The sequence below is a fragment of the Amphibalanus amphitrite genome, unplaced genomic scaffold (genome assembly GCF_019059575.1).
Source record: "Amphibalanus amphitrite isolate SeventyFive unplaced genomic scaffold, NRLGWU_Aamphi_draft 000260F_arrow, whole genome shotgun sequence".
NCBI lineage: Eukaryota > Metazoa > Arthropoda > Thecostraca > Balanomorpha > Balanidae > Amphibalanus > Amphibalanus amphitrite.
In genome coordinates, this window is record NW_024881755.1 from 90,372 (window position 1) to 112,889 (window position 22,518).

The following is a 22,518-nucleotide window of genomic DNA, read 5'->3' on the forward strand; positions in this document are numbered from 1 at the left end:
ACCAGCGGCGTTTGAACTTGCGAGTGTCTGATCGTCATTTAACGACCTAGAAAATGTCACGACTTCTGACGATTATACACGAGGCCGGTTTTGACAAAAAACATGAAAACCATGTGATTTCAGATGCCCCAGACATTTGTCTACTCGTCCATATCGCAATTAACTCGATTTGTTAAACTTGACTTTTGGGTATTTATGGCCACTCGTGAACCCCATTTGCATCACTGTGCATGGGGGCGCCCCTGGGCCCCATGCCCCATCACCGATGCCGCCGCCGTCGTTTTTTTTTTTGTAAATTGACCTGTGTGATGTATTGAAATATACACTTCGTACATGCCTTTTTTACAAGTCTAGAGAACGGGAAGAGAGCGTCGGAAACGCATTCTGAGTATGTTGCGAACACGTTGAGAGGGTGTTGCGAAAATGTTTAGGAAGTTTACTCAGGGTCGCAGGGACGGCAATACGAAGTAGCGACAACGTGGTGCATACGTGATAAAAACGTCGCAGAGACGTTGCCAAAGCGTTCTATACTCCTTGTAGTCACGTTGCGGAAACGTGGTGACAACGTTCCAGAAACACTGTTGGTACGTTACAGAAAACATTTCATAACCTTGGCGGGACGTTGAAAGAACAGTTTTGGGACGTCACGGCCACGTTACAGAAACGTTGTGATGACATTCAAATGCATGGTCGGATGACGTTGTCACGCCGTTGTCTGGAGTCTACAAAATTACGTTGTCACAACGATAAATCGGAACGTTGTGGTAACCATTTGACAACGTTTAAACGACGTTGTAACAACGGCAAATTGTTAGCTGGGATTTGCATATGTGTGCTGCCTATTTGAAATTTATACAGCACGTTTAAAAATTATGAGCCTGCAAATGAAAGTATGGCTGGCTGGGGTAATGCCGAAAACGTGCAATTACGCACGTTAAAGCACGCTACGTGGACTTTACTGCTGTAGAATAGCAACGCGTATTTTTAGTCAAACAAATTACACTTTCAGCCGGCACAACGGCCTGTTACCTATAAGGAATGGTTTACCTGGCATTTTCTTATTATATCACACAATTATAACTTCCAGTGTGCACCAAGCGTCCTCAAGCTCTTAAAACGCGTGTCAGCTTTGATGAATTTTGGATAAAGTTTGAGATAATTTGGCAAAACATTAATGTCGGCATTCCTCGTAGATCAATTATCCCATTTTCGGCTTTCCCCGCAGTCCGGGGCAACGCCGAAAAAGTCAGTTCTTTGATAGTTTTAGTTTTTGCGCTTAACGGTATGCGAATTCATCAAATGCGCCTGGTATGTTTGAAAGACAAAAGACTGGCCTCTCGAATGACGCCAACAAGAATAGCTTATGTTGTCTACCTTGCGTCCTACGGGCGTCAGAAAAAAAGTATTCGGCGTTCCCCCAACTTCCGATAGAAGACGGTAGGTACTATCACATATATTCCATTTTTCGAAACTCAAAAAACTTTTTGGATTTTTTTGGATAATATATTTTAAAAATTGCATTTTTGATTTTTGGGGGTCAAAACTCATAAATTTTAAAAATCCGAGATAGCAGTCTTGTAGCCCTGTCAATTTTACACCTTAATTGTCTGATCATTTTTCTGTATCTCCAAAGCTGTTATAGGCCTGACAGCTGTTTCGCGAAGGTCTTTTTTCGGTCGAAAATGGCAGAACATGACGTCATTCTGACGTCATTTGTGGCCAACCTATCATAGCCTCTGGAAAACTTTTTGGTCATAATGTGTAAAATTGATGCCCGGAGGGGTGCTGAAAGTTTGGTGGCGATATTATCTCCAGCCGTCTAGGAGATATCGACGGAAAAGAACAGGGGGGCCGTTTCGCCCCCCACCTCCCTATGGGGCGCGGGTTAACCCTCGCCGGACCTATTGGTTTTCTACATACGCGCCGGCAGAGGGGGGGGGGGCGGGTACGACCCCCCTCGCCGTTTCGCCCCTGGTGGAGCTAGCGCGTCGCGGAAAAAACGAGCGTGTGCGCCGTTACGAGACGCAGAGATTGGTACCCAATTTTAAGGTCCTAGGTCAACCGGTGACCTCTGAGGTCAGGTCAAGTGCCCCAAGGTACGGTTCAGTTTTTGGTGAATAACTTCGCAAAAAACGGCCGCAGAGCGCCGATTTTGGCAGCATCGTGTTCGTCTCGCTCAGGCGCGTCGAATGATATACTTTTTGTCCGGGTCAGGTCAACTTGGGGTGTTGACCTCAGGTCAAGGTCAGGTCAGCACCCCCAGGTCACGAAGTTGGTCGAAAGAGGTCTTGTCGCATATCATTCGATTCGGCAGGTCTTCCTGAGTCCATTGGTGGCTTTCTTGACTCGCTAGCTCAATTTGATCAAGAGTTATTGACGAAAAACTAATATGACCTTGATGACGTCATAAATGACGTCATGCAAGGTCAACATTGCAAAAGTGACGCATCTAACCTTGCAAGGAGTGCATCAAATCACGATTCTGTGTGTTTGAGATAGTTGGAGATCGTTCCCGGCGCCAGAATAGCAGTTTTCATTTTTCCCCATTGACTTACCTATAATGGTGAGGTCACGAAAATGACCTGACCTCATATGACCTTTAGGAAAAATCCGAGATATACAAGTTGTGGGACTCATAATGGATACTAGATCCTGCAAGTTTCATTTCCCTGTGACATCTCCTCTGGCAGTGAGGGCGTTGCGAAGTTGCGACATCTGAAGACCGGGCAGAGGTTCACTTATGACGTCATAGGTCAGTGACCTGACCTGACCCAAAAATGCGGTTGGTGTCAAAAGATCCGGCTTGGATCAAAGGTCAGGTATGCCAAGTTTCAGCTCTCTATCGCCAGCGTGTTCGGAGCTATCGCGAAAAAACCCTATGGGGGGGCGGCACCCGCCCCCCCCCCCTCGGCCTGCGAGGGTTAACCCTATTAGTGGCAGGGGGGGTTGTTTTCATCCACCCCTCAGGTTTTTCGGGAATATCTCCGAAACCGCTGAAGCTACGATGCTGAAATTTTCTGACTTTTCCCAAAACTAAATTGGGCACATTCCCTAAAAAATTTCAAGTTCATAACTTTACCAGGGGCGGCTCCAGAGCACTGGGAATTGGGGGGGGGTCCTATTCGTGAAGCGAGTCATTTGGGCAAAGATCACGATGCTGATGTATTATAACTGTATGCACCAGTTTTACGAACAGTGAATGAAAGGTATCATGTGATAACATATACAAAGTTATTGTGCATCCTCTTTTGACACGTTTTTGCTATAATAGGCGGATCCAGACGTCCAAAAAGGGGGGTTATGTTTTACCTCCCAACATAGGTGCCCTGTCACCGCCTATGCATGACCAATACAATTGTAGTCGTTCTTTCATAAGAAAATTGTAACATAACAAGACCATTGCCACCCTTTTTAGAAACAGTAGGCACCAACAAAAACCTTATTTACTATACTTTTTGTGTACCCCCAATCTCAATGATCTGTATCCGCCTATGATTTTTGAAAATGCATATATTTAGGATCCATGTGAATTCCTGGTTCATTCTCTATTGATCGGCAAAAGTTGCGTTAAGATTGGTTCAGAAACCTGGCCGTGATAAACAGTCTAAAATGTATCTGCAATTTGCCCGTTTATACCCCCCCCCCCCTCTACCCCCCTATTGACATTTTTTAATTTTTATTTTTTAGAAATGTAGATCACGTTGAGCGAAATCGAATGCCGTTTGAATTTTGAAAATCAGCCCGTTAGATCTCGAGATATCAAGGGGGGTCGTAAACAGCCCCCCCTGCCACTAATAGGGGTAGCCAGGAGCCTGCCACTAATAGGGTTAATGCGGGGTTATTTTTGCTATCAGCGGAACATGTTTTTCATACTTCATCCATGACTCGTACATTACAAAAAAAGACTGTAGCGTTTTTGGAAAGCATTGCAAGATCTGGCAGGAAATTTCAGTCACGTGATAAGCTTATCTATAGGTTGATATCAGGTTTCATAAAGCCTCGCTTCCAGTAATAGGCATGAGAGCAGTTAGTTATATAACCGGCACCGGTTGTTCCTTGGTGCCGCCTCACGATGGCATTCCTCGGGTCACCAATCCCTTCTTTCTCCATCTCCCAGGTCTTACACATTGTCTCTGCGGAAAGTCCCATGACCAGCACCGGGCGAGCGTCCTACTCACTCCCTGCTCCCGACCGCACCGGCAGCCGTTTCCAGTTTTACCACAGATCGGCACAGTCCGAGTGGCATGAGCTTATCCCATACACTCCGGAGCTTATCTGCTATTTATGGTTTTAGATTCATTATTCAGTGGGCAAGAGCATAAGCTCATGATAGATGTCCTTTCAAAGCATGCTAATCGGGCACCAGATAAATTGGGCAACTATTCTTTTATGAACGGTTGGAGCTAGACGAACCTCACGATAACATGTTCACCACTAAACTTATTGGACGACATTTAGGGGTTCAATTTAATACATTGTTATGAAACATACGATTTATTGGTTGCTAAACTGATGCAGAATGCTCGTATACATGCATGTCCTTTGATCAAGGAAAATAATGCATGGCCAAGTGAAATATGCATTCTATTCATACTCCTCTCGTACCGTTTCACAAGGATTGCAGCGCGCTGACAATATCGACCGATGCAGTTTGACGAATTACTACTCCAGGTCCCGTCAGAGCAACAGCTAACCCTGCGGTACACAAATTTCCATCACAAGCGCAATGCAGATGCAGATCATCAGACCCGGCCCGACCGAGGATGGTAGGGGTCGCGGACGACCGTCTCAGCCGCGTCTGCCTTTGGGCCTGGTCGGGCAGACAGATTGTATCTGCCGGTTTGTTGCTGCGGGCTGGGAAAGGCCTGGCCTGGCCGGCGGCGCCAAAGTCGCTCGCAGAAAGCCCTGACCGGCCAGCCGGCGACCGGTATGTACCGACCGTGTCACGGTCTTACTCAGAGCAGACGGTGACGTGGAGCCGGGCATTGACTCAAAACGGGCTCAGAGCTAAAACGGGAGGTGATAGTCTCATTTGTTGAGTGACGTCAGATAAAAAAGGAGTGTGTAGGAGTTAAATTCGCGCTAAATGGTCATTTTCAAGAAGACTGAGATACTTGGGTCGGTAAGGGAAGGCTTAATTAAAACAGGACAAGATCAGGTCACCCTCTGAGCATATAATATAAAGAGAATGTCGTCACGCGACATCAGGTCAACGTTCGTCACCTGACCCCACTACACTCCGTGCTATATCGAGGCTTGGAGAAGATCTGATTGACAACTGCACGGGTTGCGGAACAATTTGGTAAATCCCTGATAGAGGAAAAGGGGTTTCCATGCATGGTCGGCAAAAATATAACTCAGGGCTTTAAATCGAAGTAATGGACCAATGCAATTAATTGTTTATGTTTACGCAGGCAGATGCGGGCCAGTCTCGTGACCCGGCTGCTAGTTCGCACCGGTACAGTCCGGTCCACCTGTATTGGTATCTCCGGGGGCGATTTGGCTCACTGAGGCCGACGTGAGGGGTGGCGCCGGCCCCGGTGGCCAGCGCGGGGCGGATTAATCTGGATCGCACGCGGCGGCACCAGCTCAGCCCTGTCTGCACGAGCCGGCCGATTACGGGGCTCCTGGAACGGGCCCTGAGATCCCGGGACTCGGCCGGGAGACGTGACGTCCTCTGCGGCCAAACAGCTGACCGGGCCACTCCTCGGGGTGGACACGGGGCCAGGCGAGAAATCACGCCAGATCAGCAATCCGAAAGTCAATTCATGATGAACCAACTTTTGAGTACTTTTGTGACGCCAGCTTTGACGTCTGCACACTGCACATACGTAAATGAAACGATGTCTACATATGACGTCAGTGTGGTGTCTATGCAATATACATGTTTTGTTTTCATGTCACTTGCAGTCTTCCCGTTTTAGGCTACATCCCAATAAACATTTTGCGAATGAGTTCACCACTGCAGCATTTCGGACCGTTTGTAACGTTTCTTATTTGATTATGCCCCCGCAGACTAACGAGTAAGGCTGCCGGCGAGTAGGGCTACTAGCGGGTAGTAGACGGGAAACCCCGGTCACTCCACTCAGTTCCCTAATTCACCGGGCGTGGCCCATGTCATGCAATGCAGTGAACCTCAGCGCAGGCCCTTTGAGAGCATCCCCACCCCCCACCCATCCCCATGTTCACCTTCAGATTACCATGAGCACGTGCCGCGTCGCACTGTCTACGTCACAACAAGCGTACTTACGTCACGTCGAATGCAATGTTTAAATCAAATAAGTGGTGAGGACCACTTCACAGTTTCTTGTGCTGTATAACTGCGCAGCCATGACTCAGCTCGCTGATCTATGAGACAGTGGCTGACCGCCGCGCCTGTGTTGTGAATGCATAATGCGAACTGAGCGTCCAGTGACGTTTGTACACAACTCGTGCGGTGTGCCGAGCGGCGGATAATCCGACGCAGGGCCCGTGACGGTGGCCTGCTTCCACTCCCCTGTCACGTTTCTACATTTTAATCATTCCATGAAAAGATCCCATGCCTTGCATAAAACATGAAAATTCCGTCCCTCAATGCCGGAAACGATACATTTATAGGTATAGTCGACTACAGAATGATGTTCCACTCCTCAGAAGCTATCAGTTGACCGGAGCGCTAAGTTGTGCCGTTTATCACGCAATTAAAGGGACCCTCCCACCTCCACATTAGATTTGAGTTGAGATAGCCAAAATGGGGTCCCTGGCTCACAATTACCGGTTTCGGCACTCACAACATCGAGAAATGCCTTAACACGCGCAGTGGAAGGGTTGCGAGTACTACGCCCAGTGGAAGGGGGGGGGCGGATGTCGCCCCCCCCCCTAAGATCTCAGCTCCCACTGGAGCTAGAAAGACGAAATTTGGAGGGTAGGTGGGGGCCTAGGGGAACTCTGTTATGTGTGAATTTCATGACCCTAGGTCAATATCTTCAAGGTCAAATGAGGTCAAAAGTGGTCAAATCTGCCATATTAGCGACTTTTTTGCGTTTACACGCCGATAACTCAAAAAGTTACCGGCCGATTTTCTTTTTTCTTTCTTTATACGAAAGAACATACATTTGTGAGTATGTATGGCGAATTTCTTGTTAATCCAACAATAAATATGGCAGTTATAAGCCTGCTAAGCGTAAGATGTCGCCGGCTGAAGCGGGATCGGCGGACGCGGGAAACGTGGCAATCACAATTTTGTGTTTACACACTCATAACTCAAGTTGTTACCGGCCGATTTTCAAAATTCTTTGACCATAAGATTGCCTGTACATTTCTTAGTCTTCTCACAAAATTTGACGCGAATCGAATATAATCAGCGGTAAAGAGCGCGATGTAAAGACGGAACCATCCCGCCCCGGCACAGTCTACAATTCAGGCGGCGCGTAACGGCTAGCGCCGGCCGCCGTGCCGCCGCGCCGCCGCGGCGGCAGGATGTTTGACTTTACACCGCTATTACCATGGGCGCCGCCACCGGGGGGGGGGGGGGACGGGGGGGGGACGCGTCCCCCCATTCTCAGAATGGAAGGGGGACGTCCCCCCCCAAACTCATTACGGAGCGAGCGAAGCGAGCTTAGTCTTTCGTAGATAACGGAAATTTCTGAGTGTGAGCGGCCGGCACGCTTTTGCGAGGCTTATATCTCAGCAGCCATTTGACCGAATTACATGCCATAATTTTCGCTAGGGTAGCTTTATTCCTTCTAACAAGTGTTGGACTATCCCCGATGCATGTGGGTGACCCCTTATGCACGTGCCACATGAAAAATGAAGATGTGTCAGTTTTGTAACAATTTTGACAAAGAAAGTTGGCATGTATAAGTAGGTACCCACTAGGCAATGCATATTCATGTGCTACAGTTGGGGTGCTGCTGCACGTGCGCACGTGCAGGGGTCGATTCCAGATCTCGAGAACGGCTGAACCCACGGTGACTATAAATAGGCTGAACCGATTGTGCTGAAATTTGATACATGGTTAGGGACCGGTTAGTAGGTAGGGTACCGTGCAAAAGTCAGTTGGGACCCATTTTGCACGTGCGCACGTGCAGGGTGCCGCTTCCAGACCAGAGCTCGAGAACGGCTAGGCCGATTGCGCTCAAATTTGGCACATCGTTAGGGACCGGTTAGTAGGGTGCAGTGCACAAGTTAGTTGTAGGTCTACCCCCTTGCAATTTCGCACGTGCAAGGCCCACCCTCTCGCTCGCTCCGTTGGTCGCCCTAAAAGGCGTTTTACTGGTTGTCATCCATACCCGAAATATGTTTAGGCCCGTGTGTCCAATGAGACCATTTCAGAGCCGGAAGGATGAAAGAATTAGTGGGAGACATTGGTCTGGGCAGCCATCCCAGTGACCCACAATTGGGCTGAACCCGACCAATTGAACAGACAGCCCAGCCCACTGGCATTCACTGCACCCGGCAAAGGACTATAGCTCCAGTGGAGCCATTCCAGCATGGGATAGTTGCCCGTCCAGCCCGGAGCAGGGGGGTTGCGGCGTAGAGGAGAAGGATTTGACTGTCCTGAGGATGGAAGAGATAGAACGGTGCCGAATCTGAGAGGGTCCAGGAGGTTTACATACTCAGTATATGGGGTGTGGGCCTACATGCATTGGTCTGACCCCTGACACCTCGGCCAACAAAATCTCCAGCTCTTGTCCGACCTGTTATCGCGGAACTGCCGATTTTTGATATCGTGATCAACGTGTGTCGTATAACACGACTGGCCGAAAATGGGCCTAATATATTTCGTCAAACCAGCCAAGAGAGCATGACTTTAAACCAATCCGACATCGAAGTCAAAATCCGAACAATTTCGAAGACTTCAACTCCGACTCTAGCCAAAACTATCAACTCCGACTGATTTCGGCTCCGACCCCACAGTTCTGCAGTCACACGACACTAAATTTCCAGCTTCTAAGAAATAAGCTATACGGTTGAGAGGACAACAAAACTTTGAGGCGACTTGACTACTTCACTTGGTGACCTGACCTAAGGTTTTCTGGTATCAAGCTTGTTACACGGGCTGCAAAATCCATATTTTGGAGCAGTTTTGCCTGATATTTTTTGCCAATTTTCGCGGCGCTTCGCGCCGATTCATGCACAACCCAGAAAGACAGATTCTTACTACCTATACATCGCCCCCTCCTTCACGCGGGTATGCAATATGCATTTCCTATGCAATATGCATTACCGATCAGATTAGTGGCATACATCAGCAATTATAGCCCGATAGAGCACTGGAGGTTTTGCCGTTTCAAATTGAATCGGACATCGGATGTGTATATAGGTAGGCACTTGGTGGGAAATCGGTCTATAGCCATACCTTAACTACTTTCCTCAAACCAGTTGTTTTGCCACAGTTATGAGTTTTTATGCTTAAAATGGTCAGAAAATAACATAATGAATGTTTGCAAAGAGGATTTTATTTGATTTTTACATAAGAACTGTTTTCCATCTTCGTAGAGGCTACTTATATTGCTGCGGAAGCTGATTACGCGTTGACCAAGCATACCTACTCGTATTACGTAGTTCAAACCAGCTGAATGCTTATTGGCTAGCATTTTTCCGTAAGGGAATGGATTCCTCGGTAATGGAATGACAAAGTGTAGTCATGGGAATGACTTCAGTCTTCAAACCTAAAATCGATACCGATATCTTTGGCTAGGTTGATCGTTGGGCCATAAAAGCTCTTGATTTGTTAATTCTTGTCTCAGCTCAAGCTACAAAACTGTTACTTCAGTTTAAAACCCTATGTTAAAAGTGGCATATTTGCTTTAAACGTTCAATACGTCGGACCGAAAAAGTCACGGTAAGAATGTCTATTTTAGGGTTTTCAGTCGGTCAGTCCGTCCCCCCCAGTCAAAAATCCGTGGCGGCGCCCCTGGCTATTACTAGAAAAGTTGTGACCCGATTCTTTTATTTCTTGCACGAGAAGATCCGCAGTTTAATTTTGGACAGGTAGCCAAAATTTCACATTAATATCATGTTCGCGGCGCAAGTTATTGGCGAAAAACAGGAGGGGTGGGCGAAATCCGCCCCCCCCCCTTCCACTGCGCGTGTTAAATCGGAAATATTGACTTTCAAAATTGCAGCATTTTGATTCAGACGGGATAATGCATAGGAATACCCCTCTGAATGTGTGACGTCAGCGCAGATATCTAACGATTTTTAAATGTTTGACTAAAATGTTTTGTAGCACGCGGTGGTATATGCTACTTTGCGCGCAACAAGTGCCGCACTTTCAGCTGCCAAACTATTGCTTCCAAATGAAGTCGCTAGGAACAGCGGGGATCCCAAAAAGTAAACAAAAGTAAAAGTCTAATATCTTGAAAACCGGTGAATATTTTTCGGTGAAATTTGGTTGATATTCGTTTTCGCTCTTTCTGAACCGAACGACATCACTTTCATGCCAATTCATAAACTTTTTTGAAGGTGGGAGGGTCCCTTTAAGCGTGTCGATTGTGAGCATTGGGACAAAGCTATAATTTGTGAACTCAGCCCGTGTGATGCGGCACAGCCTACCACTCCAGGCAAATAATTGCCAGTAAAAAGTGGAACATCATTCTGTAGTCATAAAAATCATACATGCTTTTTAACCATGCCTAATTCATTTGAAGGAAAAATCATCCTCATGGCCAAGGATACGCTATCAAAATAAACCGAACCAAAATGAGTGACCAAGTATCATGACTAGAGCGACCCGAAGGTGATTCTCTCGGGTGCAGGGCTGGGGTGAAAGAGATTGGGTGGTGGCTAGAACTGAAACTTCAGAGGCATTCGACAGAGGCACTGTGACCCGCAGCAGTCAGCATCGACGTAAAGTGACCAGCTTAGCTATGATCCAATTCAATCACAGCAAACGACCGCTTTTGACCAAAACCGAGAGCATTGCAGTGACCCAATGTGACGCGAAGTCGGGCCGAATAACGGTGAATATGGGGGAGATAGGGGTGATCCATCACCGTACTATCAACTACAATCCGCATGCATGCATGCTTTCCAATGGACTTACCAGAACGTAAACGTCGATTGGATCATCGAATGGTTTGAGATCCGTGCGCAGCATGACGATGCGGAAGTGAACTGAAAAATGAAAACAAACGTCATGATTAGTGGTAATCAGCCTAAGAAATCTACAAAATGCGAGTGACAATACAACGGTGATATTTTTATTTGTGATCAGCCGGATTACCTACATGCAAGGTACCTAATTCGGATATTTTGGTATTTATTACTTTTGTATATTTTGTAATGGAAAATTTGTATGTGCGGTTGATTATAGAATGATGTTCCACTCCTCAAAAACATGAGTTGACCGGAACGCCAACTTGTTCCGCTTTCTTCGCAATTAAGCGTACCTATGGTGAGCGTTGGGTCACAACACTAAACTGCGTCACCCAGCCCGTGTGATGCGGCACAGCCTACCACTCCAGGCAACTGATTGCATCGGAAAGTGGAACGTCATTCTGTAGTCAACTGTACAATGTACTGTACATTACACTTGCTGGAAAGCATGTCGTTATGAAATCAAACTGCATTTCTGTGTTCAAACACATCCTATAGGCCTTCCGGGTGGTTACATTGCAATGGTGTTTTTTTTTTTGTCTCTTTCATATTTCTGCGCTTAGATTTTGAATGCACACGTTCCGCGCATTTTGATAAGGCTGCGATCAGCCACGCATAAGCAGATTAGCCAGCAGAGTCGCTGAGGCATCTAAGACGGGCAGCACTCTCGTCTGCCGGGGAGGGCGGCAAAAACTCCGACCTCAGTCCATCCTGAGACGCCGTGCTCCGTCCATCTCCGGGCTGCGTGGTTTTGTCGGCCCTGAGATTATATCGCGGCCCGGCGGGGAGTCCTGTCGGGCGCCGCTCCCATGGTGGATAGGTGCCAGTTCAGGGACGTCTTAGGCCTGTCTCTCTTTTCCATGATTATAAAAAAAACATCACAAATGAAAAAGGATCGGGAGAGCGTTTCTAACTCAGAAAAAAAAACTAGGAAGGATTATCAGAAATAAATAAGGAATAGAAAGCTCGCTGATATCGCAGACCCCAGGCTCCCTTAGCCTGGATATTGGTCCACTCCACACCTAGCCCGGGCGTACCGCCTCCCTCCGCCCAGCCCACCACTAACCTTCCTGTCCGAAGGAGTAGAGCGGCCGGCTGGTCTGGATCAGCACCGTGAGGAACCTGCGGTCGAACTGGAGGCGCGTCTCGTTGACGAACACTGAGCCGCCCACCCCGCCCCGGTGGTCGCCCTCCAGTCGCAGACGGTAGTCGCCCGGAACGGAGGTGCTCGGCACCTGAACGGTCACAAGGGTCATGGGGTTATAGGGGTCATACGGGTCATACAGTCATACCAGTCATACTGTCATACAGGTCACACGGGTCTCACTCAGTCATACGGGCCATACAAGTCACACGGGTCTCGTTCTGCAGAGTCATACGGACCATACAAGTCACACAGGTCATACAGAGCAGGTCATACAGTTCATACGGGTCACATATGTAAGTCACAGTCACAGTGGTGTAGTGCGAGAATTTTCAGGCACGCTCGGCCCGATCAATAACTTTAAAATGATGATTGATAAAGCTAAAAAGATGATGAGCGAGATCACAGCCAGTACAGAGCTCAAACAACTGAAAACAACTCGGCTACTACATTTTTAAGCAAATCAAGCAATCGATCAAACTTTGCTATTGAGATTGATTACTGAAGCTGAAAGTGAAACATACCTTTACGCAGCAAAAGCACAGCAAATATATCTGCTTATATTTGCGCAATAAACACAACTCTCGATTGTAAAAGAGCGCAACTCATATCAGTCTCGAACATTGGTCACGCCCCATTGGTATTATATTCTCGGTCAAACAACATGCCAGGTAGGATCGGAGCCAAGGTCAGCCGACCAAGGTCAAGTGGCGGGGTCATGAAATACGCTAAAAATACCGTTAACCAAAAAATGGCAACTACAATAGGTAAGGAGACACTAGCGATGCATCAGGATTCAGGCGAGATGAGTTTTATATAAAATCGCCGAAAACAGTTGTCCAGTTTGGCGTCGTTCACTCAAAGTCCCGAACACTAAAAATTAGCAAAGTTTATTTGGTGTGCCAGCTCGCATGGAATACCTAAAGCATAACGGTGTTCATCACCATTTGAAACATTGTTTGCTACTGGCTGAACTCAACATGCAACATGTCCCTAATGTTATTGGTTCTATAAATCAGCCTATACGAAACATAGTCGCACATCAATATAAATATTCCATCGTCTTTATTCGTTTATTACCCTTCCAGTCGGAACTGGAATAGTTAGTTCCAGGAGGCCGGCACTGATCGGATCAGAGTGGTTAGTGGAGAAATGCGCCTATCTGGCCCCATCTCATTACAAATTCCGCTCAGGCAGGGTAGCACCCGGACGGGACCCGAACGTAGACGCCCCGACGCGACGGCGGCGCACCCGGCGCGCCCGGGGCGAAGGCGGCGCAGCCTCCATCGCGAGACGGGCAGCCAGGGCGGAAGGCGCATGGGCCGGTGTTACTGTAGGTCATGGAAGGCTGGGCGCAGGTGTTATGAGACGTGGACATTCAATGCGCTAACTTTCCTGCATTGTTTGTTTACATTTGTAATGTTATGTTTACATTTGTGATGTTATGTTTGCATTTGTGATGTTATGTTCACATTTATGATGTTATGTTTACATTTGTGATGTGTTGTGATGTTAATTTGCAGTTGCACTCATGGTTTGTGATAACTGTACAAATAATACAATGGAGGTGCTGCATCTATTGGCATCTTTTCGCTTCGGGCTTCGTCAGACTTTGACCCAAGAACGTCCCGACGCACCAAACACACTACGTCAAACAATGGACGGACTAGGAATGTGTCAGGCCCTTGAATCTTGATCTCCTGCTTCGAGCCTGTGTCAGACCCGCCTTCATGGAGTTATGGATGAGGAGAAAACAGACTGAGCATCCACCTGCTGATGATCGCCGAGACAAATGCGCATGTGCCGCTCTCGAGGTCAGCCTCCATTCTCAAAATTCATCGAGATTGTAACCTTGTGAGAAACACATGAGCACACATGGACATTCAGCAGTGGGTGTCTTTCCATCCCGTAAAGAGAATGAAGTGTATGTGAATTGAAATAAGATAGGACCCATACCTATACTTCTCTATATATTCAAAGAAGTCTATGGATGTAATCATCCAAAGGATACATCGTCGCTTGTGTGCACGTATGATTGAACCACAACTCATTGATATACTCGGTCTACGATAACAAGTAACCACATTTCCTGCCGCCGATCTCTTACAAAAACTAAGTTACACCGGTTGCGTGGTGTAATGTGTCAGGTGTTTTATGCCGCCGTGATGATGTTTTTACCAGGTCCTGCTTTTTGCTTACCTTCATCATCATCATCTGCAAGTCTCCTCGCGCCATGGTTTTGACGGAGGAGGCGATCTCGACTCCGTTTCTGGAGAGGGACGCTCGCACGTCGAGCGGGTAGCGCAGTCTGTCGGTGAGGGCACTGCCGCTGATATCCAGCAGAGCCACGGCTGCCTGGTAGATGGTGCCGGGACGGACCAGCGACGACGCCACCAGCAGGTACCGGCTGGGGGCGGCAGGGAGGGAGGTCAACAGGGGTCACAGGTACCGGCTGCGGGAGTTACATGGGTCAACTGCAGGTACCGGCTGAGGGCGGGAGGGAGGTCAGTAATAGGTACCGGCTGCGGACGGGAGGGAGGGAGGTCAACAGGAGTCACTGGTACCGGCTGCGGGCGTTACAGGGGTCAAGTGTCAACTATACAAGTAAAGGCTGCGGGTGGCACCGGTTGCGAATAACAGGACACTGGACAGGATGGGTCTGGTATCGGCTACAGCATAGAGTGCACACAGTACAGGGGTGTCGTTAGATGTACATACATAGGTATATTGTATAAGCACTGACGCTGGAAACAGCGGCTTGAGGTCAGCTGTCAGAGAGGTTAGCTAAGACGCCACAGTTGCCTTCCAGAATGGCCCTGAATCTGCCCTTGAATATTATTGAACAGCATGCACAAAAACATGGGCGCAGAGGACCAAATAGAGGTCCGCTCGGGTGACCTAGGACTGGGTCCTGCGACGTGATCTGTTCTCGGTATTCTATACTGCAGTGATCGACAGTACTGCGCAGCGCACATGGCCGGCCTATAACCCGTCGTTTCGTCAGTCGGCCCGCTCCCAGCTCTCAGTCGGTGCCAGACCGGTACCGGCACTTTGTGAGGGTAACCCGGTGGTCAGCCCGGACACTAATCCGCGCCGCTAATGACTGTATGCGTCCACATGCACATTGTCCGACCACAAACGGCTGCAGCACATTGTTGGCCACGTGCCACGGATGTTCAGGTAGGCCGCAGATGCGTCTGACACTAATTAGTGGCCACGACTCCGAATGGGGGGGGGGGCGGCTCATCGCGAGACGCTGATATGAACTGCAGAGCGAACTGTTATTGCAAGGTCTGAGGAGAGTAATGACTTTCCCTATGAGATAGTTTTTGGCTCTCGAAAAGCTTGTGAGAATTATAGGTGTTTACAGGAATTCCAAAACTGTTCGGTAGTTTGCATGCTCATCATTAAATGCACTTAATTACTGAGATTAACCTAACGACGGGGCGAAAACCCCAAGAAGATCTGGCATCTCCTACATGAAGTGACATAAGCACAGTAAGTCAGGTATTACACTATTTGTTACACACCGCACAAGAGACAACAGGTTACAGCGACAAGTTACAGCGAGTATCAACGCTATTTTATGTGTCTGCACCTATCATGCGACATTCAGAGATATGGTACAAATTTGTTGTGTATGTGTTGCATGTCTTTTGTCGTAAAACCATCCAAATATCCAGTCCACGGCACCGATATCGGTCACTACTCATTGAAACCGGAGAGGTGACGTTTCAATTTCAACTGCTATTTCTTTAACCCTCGCCGGACCTATTGGTTTTCTATGTACATACGCGCCGGTCGAGGGGGGGGGGGCGGGTACGACCCCCCCTCGCCGTTTCGTCCCTGGTGGAGCTAGCGCGTCGCGAAAAAAACGAGCGTGTGCGCCGTTACGAGACGCAGAGATTGGTACCCGATTTTAAGGTCCTAGGTCAACCGGTGACCTCTGAGGTCAGGTCAAGTGCCCCAAGGTACGGTTCAGTTTTTGGTGAATAACTTCGCAAAAAACGGCCGCAGAGCCGCGATTTTGGCAGCATCGTGTTCGCCTCGCTCAGGCGCGTCGAATGATATACTTTTTGTCCGGGTCAGGTCAACTTGGGGTGTTGACCTCAGGTCAAGGTCAGGTCAGCACCCCCAGGTCACGAAGTTGGTCGAAAGAGGTCATGTCGCATATCATTCGATTCGGCAGGTCTTCCTGAGTCCATTGGTGGCTTTCCCGACTCGCTAGCTCAATTTGATCAGGAGTTATTGACGAAAAACTAATGTGACCTTGATGACGTCAGAAATGACGTCACGCAAGGTCAATATTGCAAAAGTGACGCATCTAACCTTGCAAGGAGTGCATAAAATCACGATTCTGTGTGCTTGAGATAGTTGGAGATCGTTCCCGGCGCCAGAATAGCAGTTTTCATTTTTCCCCATTGGCTTATATATGAGGTCACGAAAATGACCTGACCTCATATGACCTTTAGGAAAAATCCGAGATATACAAGTTGTGAGACTCATAATGGATATTAGATCCTGCAAGTTTCATTTCCCTGTGACATCTCCTCTGGCAGTGAGGGCGTTGCGAAGTTGCGACATCTGGAGACCGTGCAGAGGTTCACTTATGACGTCATAGGTCAGTGACCTGACCTGACCCAAAAATGCGGTTGGTGTCAAAAGATGCAGCTTGGATCAAAGGTCAGGTATGCCAAGTTTCAGCTCTCTATCGTCAGCGTGTTCGGAGCTATCGCAAAAAAACCCTATGGGGGGCGGCACCCGCCCCCCCCCCCCTCGGCCGGCGAGGGTTAACTTCCTTTCTAATCGTTAGAATAAGTTCAGTCCAGTGGCGGCGTGCTCGTCTCTGAGTCATCCAACCCCGAGGTTTAATCCTGAAGATGACGATGATGCATCTCAGCGGTTCGGAGAATCTCCCACGTCCTGGGGAAATTATCGTAATCCACTGACTTGGCTACCTGAGACAGACTGGTTAGCTGCAAAAGCCACCAGATCTGCAATGAAGAAAAGTTCAAAGGGTTGAGCCTGCTTCTGCGGCTGTGCTCGTCGCTTTGGCCTTCGTCATTTTAGCTTGTCGCTCGATAATAAAATATTTGGATAATAAATAAGCATTTGGTAAAAATGCCTCCCTGTCGTATATTTAAAATTGACCCGTGTCGACCAGCTAGACCCTGCGACCCACCACCTCACTTTCATTCCGTTCCGTCAGGGGCGGGTCACGACCGTAGGCCGCCAGACTGCCGAGCTGCCGGACGGTACGCGCTGCCAACATCGCAATACACTGACCGACCACACAGAAGCCCCTCCGTGTGCCGAACTATTCAGCGCTCCGGTGATGAGCCGTTAGTTGAATGATGAACTGCACCTCGAACCGGTCTGCGGTAGTTAGGTAAATTGGGCAGCCGAAAATCGGCAGAAGCCGTTCGGAAATGATGCACTAAAACTAACTGGCTGATTATGAATGCATGCAGCACCGGTAACAATAAACGTAGCGATACCGCTGCAAGGGTCGGAATGTGAATCAAACGTCACAGCAGCCTGAGATTAATCATGACGTCGTCCGCGGTCGGACAATACATACTCGTACATACCATCAGGTATGTATGCGCAACATTGGCATGTAGGTGTACCTAAGTAACGACGCAAAAGAACGGCAGCGGTCGGCGCATTGTTGCCATTCCTATACTATACGCTCTCGGAATTATTAAACGCTTGTTGTAGCAGTAATACAACTTCAAGAATAAGCTTCAGGCTTTTTGCTCTGTTTTGTCATCGGCAATCTTTTTATCTTTTAACGAATGCAATAATATACTTGCACAATTATCCGCTCATTTCGTTTGTAAGAACATAAGTGCCTAAAACGTGGGATTCAGTATATCTCGGCGGCAAATGCCAATCAAGCTATTCGACAGGATATTTCCATTCCATCATATTTTTTTTCAGCTTACTTGTGCAGCAGCCTGGTTAACAATTTGACGTCAATCTTGACACAACTTCGAATAAATCTTATGATTCCATTGCCATTAAATGTCGAATTGAATTGAATTTTCTATATAAAAATATATCGTCCATATCACACACATGGGTTATCCTCTTCTGCATGCGGGCTGCTTTAGCTTATGGTAAATGCATTCAAACATTTTCTTTACAGTCACAACGTTACCGAGCATTTGTCCCCGTTCGCTGTGCAGTGTGCACTCAGTGCAGTCTGCATCCGGCCCCAATGCTGCTCGTGCCCCGCGTCGGTCACCTATATCCCTCCCCCTCCTCACTTCCCCTCGGGCACCACGGTACAATCAAGCCGTCAGGTGACAGACGGGTCACGTGGTCTGCACGTGACCCCTCAGAGCGTCACCCGTCGCCGACCCTCAGTGGGGTGTCGTGACACCCCCTCAACCCCACGCGAGTTGTCAGTCGGTGAACCCCTCCCCCCCCCTGCATCAACGTCGAGCACACCGGGCGCTGATCAATGGTATCAGTACCAGGGGTATCCGGTGTCAGTGAGTGTTAGGTGACACGCGCACCGACCAATACGCGGTCGAGAGCGATCGGGCGAAGGAGAGAGCGATTGGAGATGGTGCCGGGCACAAACAACTTCCATATTCGATACCTATAGGTCGCACTGACGCACAAACTTTAGCATAATGTTTTTCTTACAAGGAGCTTCTAATAATTGAACGCTGGAAAGCTAGAAATATTCACTGCATTGTTAATGAATCAATACTGTTGACGATTTTTACGAACAAATCAATAATCTATTCGGGCATTTTCGATGAGATGAACATGACCGATGTCAGTTTTTAATCAAAATGGCTGGCTAAACCGTACTCTAAGGGGCCCCACCCGGCCCGGGACACGGGGAGGCCCGGTGTGTGATCGTCTCGGCCCCGCCCGGGCCCGGGATGCCGTCCAGTCACGCCACAGATGAGGAAAAGCCGAGCCCGTGGCTGCCTCCCGCTGTGCGTGGCCTCTTCGGACGATCGTCCGGTCGTTTACCTCCGTCCTATACGCCCAGGCCTGTCATACACCTGCGTTATAGATCGGTTATTTATTTGTGGTGAAAGTGCTCGCACTAAAGATCACTTCAGCTTTGTGATGATCAAAAGGCTGACGAAGGTATTGTTCGTTTTGACAGTGGAAACGGTTGGCACGTGCCTTGTTACGCTGTTTGAAGTGTACATCTCGCGTGTGCACATCAAGTTCCATGATCGCTTGTCGTGAGCTTATCAACGCATTTATCACAGTTCCTACCTTCATAGAAGATCAGCCGGAGATGGAAGGGGACGGAAGGGGATGGGTGGGTAACGGGTATGGGTGGCGAGGATGGCGTAGGATGACCATGTCGAGGTCGCAGAGCTTGCCTTTATATACGTCTCGCGATAAGAGTTATTGGATGCGTCATCTCTGCCCAGTTGGCCTTTTAGAGAACGTGGAAAATTTCCACTACCGGCCGTTTGGTAAGCCCAGAGAACGTGCGCGGAGATCACGAGACAACACGAGAAGACTGGCGGGACTATTACGAATGGCGTGATAGCACGTAGGACAAGGAAGACGCTTAGAGCTGTCAGCTGGTCAATGGTTTGTGAAGCAGTGCCTATACAGTCGGCGAAGTTTCAGTGATTAGATATTTTAGCAGGGATGAACTTATATAAGTATGCATACAATTCAAAATTAGAGCAAAAATGGTCATGCCCATCAGCGATATGGACGACAGGATTATTATGCACATAGGTAAGTACCTACAAGTACGGGCTAATTGCCGTCTAACCGCATTTCTCTTTTTTAAGAATTATAAGTTATAACCTTATACAGAGCGGTTATGGCATGGGATATGTCTGGCCTTGTTCCGAAATAGACGGATGGGCGAATCACTTATTTCTTTACGGATTCTCAGAGACATGAAGCCTGAGCATCATAAATATTTCCGTTTAGCTTTGCTTTACAAAATGGATACAACTTCAACTCAGAATAAAAGGTCAACTTATCTGGCATTCAGTTCATTGTGAAAGGGGCCGACACCTCGCCTGGCACCGTCTCCACAGTTAACCGGTCAAGGGCCCTGCGGCGACCGTCATTCGGCAAAACAAGCAACGAAATCCGCTTATGAGTAGCTTTACGTCAACCGATCAGCCGCACGTGCAAAACAAATCTTGTTGCCGTGCTGTACTTGAAAAACAAACCATAAAAAAATCGTATTTCTGATATAGTTAGCGAAAGATGTCCAAATAGATGCTGCTTACTGCATAGGCGGCGGAACGGGGGACGGTGACTATGAACGGGGAGGGCACCGGGGCACCGTACCCCCTTTGATTTTGGCATTTTAATATTAGCCCTATGGGCTTTGCATGGAAAGAATGGGACCAAAAGTCGGCAGTGCCCCCCCCCCCTTAATTGAAGGTGTTCCGCCGCTACTGGCTTACTGCCAGTTTTAGCTTCCACACCTTTGTTTTGCCCAGTAGTCAGAACGCAGACATCAACATAGGTAAGGACTATTGGTGCCAATCGGAATTTCTTTTCTTGGAATTCCAATTTTTGTCCAATTCCAATTTGGAATTTGGACGGAATTCTTAACATTTTTTGGAAATTAATCGGAACACAAGGCCTTTAAAATTTAAAATCTTAAAACGGAGGCCTTTAAAACGCTTTTAAACACTTTTAAAATTTACGCAAAAAATGCAAAAATCGTTAAAAATTGGAATAGCCCCCGCTTTGGACAAAATTGGAAATTTACTTGGCAATTTCTTGGAATTGGATCGGAATTGGAATTGAAATTTCATGAAATTGGCACCACTAGTAAGGACTAAGGAGGGACTGCCTGATACCACGTGATGTATGTCGTTAGACTATATATTTCGTGCTTTTGCCATGCATTTTGTATGCTTAGTCATATCAAAGTCATATCAAAGTCATATCACGCATTATAACAGCCATTGATAGAAGACGTCACTTAGGTGCCAGCACGGCCCAAAAACCATGCGGCGTTTATGCAAATTTATGTAGCTTTATGTCAACCGATCAACATTGTGTACAAAACCATTCTTCTTCCAGATAGAAACGACGTAGTTCATCCCAGATCAGTCTAGCATGGCCCTCGCCTAACCCAGTGCTCGCCGCCACCAACGCCGGGCCGCGGGGTGTCAGAGCACCCCGCGGTTGGGCCTGTGTCCCACAACCACCCCCACCCCCACCTGTGCCCCACTCACGGTTCATTGTGCGTGCTGATCACCGTGTCATATCGGCCGGCAGAGCCCGCGGGCAGGTTAAGGTCACTCCCGTCCTGCACCACTGCATACGCAATCGGGTCAGCGTTCGGTTCGGCGGCACCAGCAGCGCGCACCAGCACCAGGAGGGTCACCAGCGGGGCGCACATGGTGTCGGTAGGGCGCGCTCACCGTCGGGGGCGCCCGCTCCGCGTCGCACCGCGCGCCGACGTCGACTGACCGTCCGTCTCCCGTCGACGGAGGGCGGGAGACGGGACCGACCGGGAGAGCGGACCGGACCTGACCGGGGGTGGAGAGGTGGGGACGAGAGGTGGGTGACATGGGACCAGACCGGGCCAGAGCTGGGGACAGCACCGAGAGGTGGGTGACATGGGACTCGACCGGACCAGAGTTGGGGACAGCACGGAGAGGTGGGCGACATGGGACTCGACCGGACCAGAGCTGGGGACAGCTCACCGAGAGGTGGGCGACATGGGACCCGGCCGGGCCAGAGTTGGGGACAGCACCGAGAGGTAGGCGACATGGGACCAGGGCGGGCCAGAACAGGGGACAGCTCACCGAGAGGTGGGCGACATGGGACCCGGCCGGGCCAGAGTTGGGGACAGCACCGAGAGGTGGGCGACATGGGACCCGGCCGGACCACAACTGGGGACAGCTCACCGGGAGGAGACGGCGAGAGGACGACACACGGCGCTGGCGAGATAAACGGAAACGGAGGAGAGCTGGGGACGGCACCGATACAGTTGGAGACGGGAGGCTGACAGCTAGAGTGGGCGACAAAGTGGGATGGGATGGGAATGGAATACGGGAGCGGGAGGGGCAGGTGCGAACGAACAGGGAGAGGAGAACGAGAGCAGGAAGCAGAAAGAACGGTCGAGGAGAGCGGCAATGTAAATGGAAATCTAGGAGTAGGCCAAAGTTATTGCGAGCAAAATAAGTGGCAACGAATACGTAAGATAAGAAAAAGGAAGTCCCCGATGGTAAATGGGCAGTGGATGGCGGAAAGAACTCGCTGCTTCCAATGGTAAAAACAAGAGGTCAAGTCTACATACAGGCCACCACGCCGAGTAG

The 22,518-nt window shown here is 48.8% G+C and overlaps 1 protein-coding gene across 1 annotated transcript in view; it reads right to left on the reverse strand.

Moving 5' to 3' along the window:
- The window catches only part of LOC122386721 (CD109 antigen-like), a 65,890-nt gene extending 44,226 nt beyond the window's left edge, over positions 1-21,664 (reverse strand). Inside the window, exons 1-4 of the mRNA XM_043376210.1 lie at positions 21,430-21,664; positions 14,426-14,633; positions 12,149-12,317; positions 11,030-11,100 (exon numbers count right to left, since the gene is read on the reverse strand). Of these exons, the coding sequence (XP_043232145.1) occupies positions 11,030-11,100; positions 12,149-12,317; positions 14,426-14,633; positions 21,430-21,596 (615 nt within the window). The 5' untranslated portion in view covers positions 21,597-21,664. The remainder of the gene's footprint in view (positions 1-11,029; positions 11,101-12,148; positions 12,318-14,425; positions 14,634-21,429) is intronic.
- Positions 21,665-22,518: the final 854 nt, after the last annotated feature.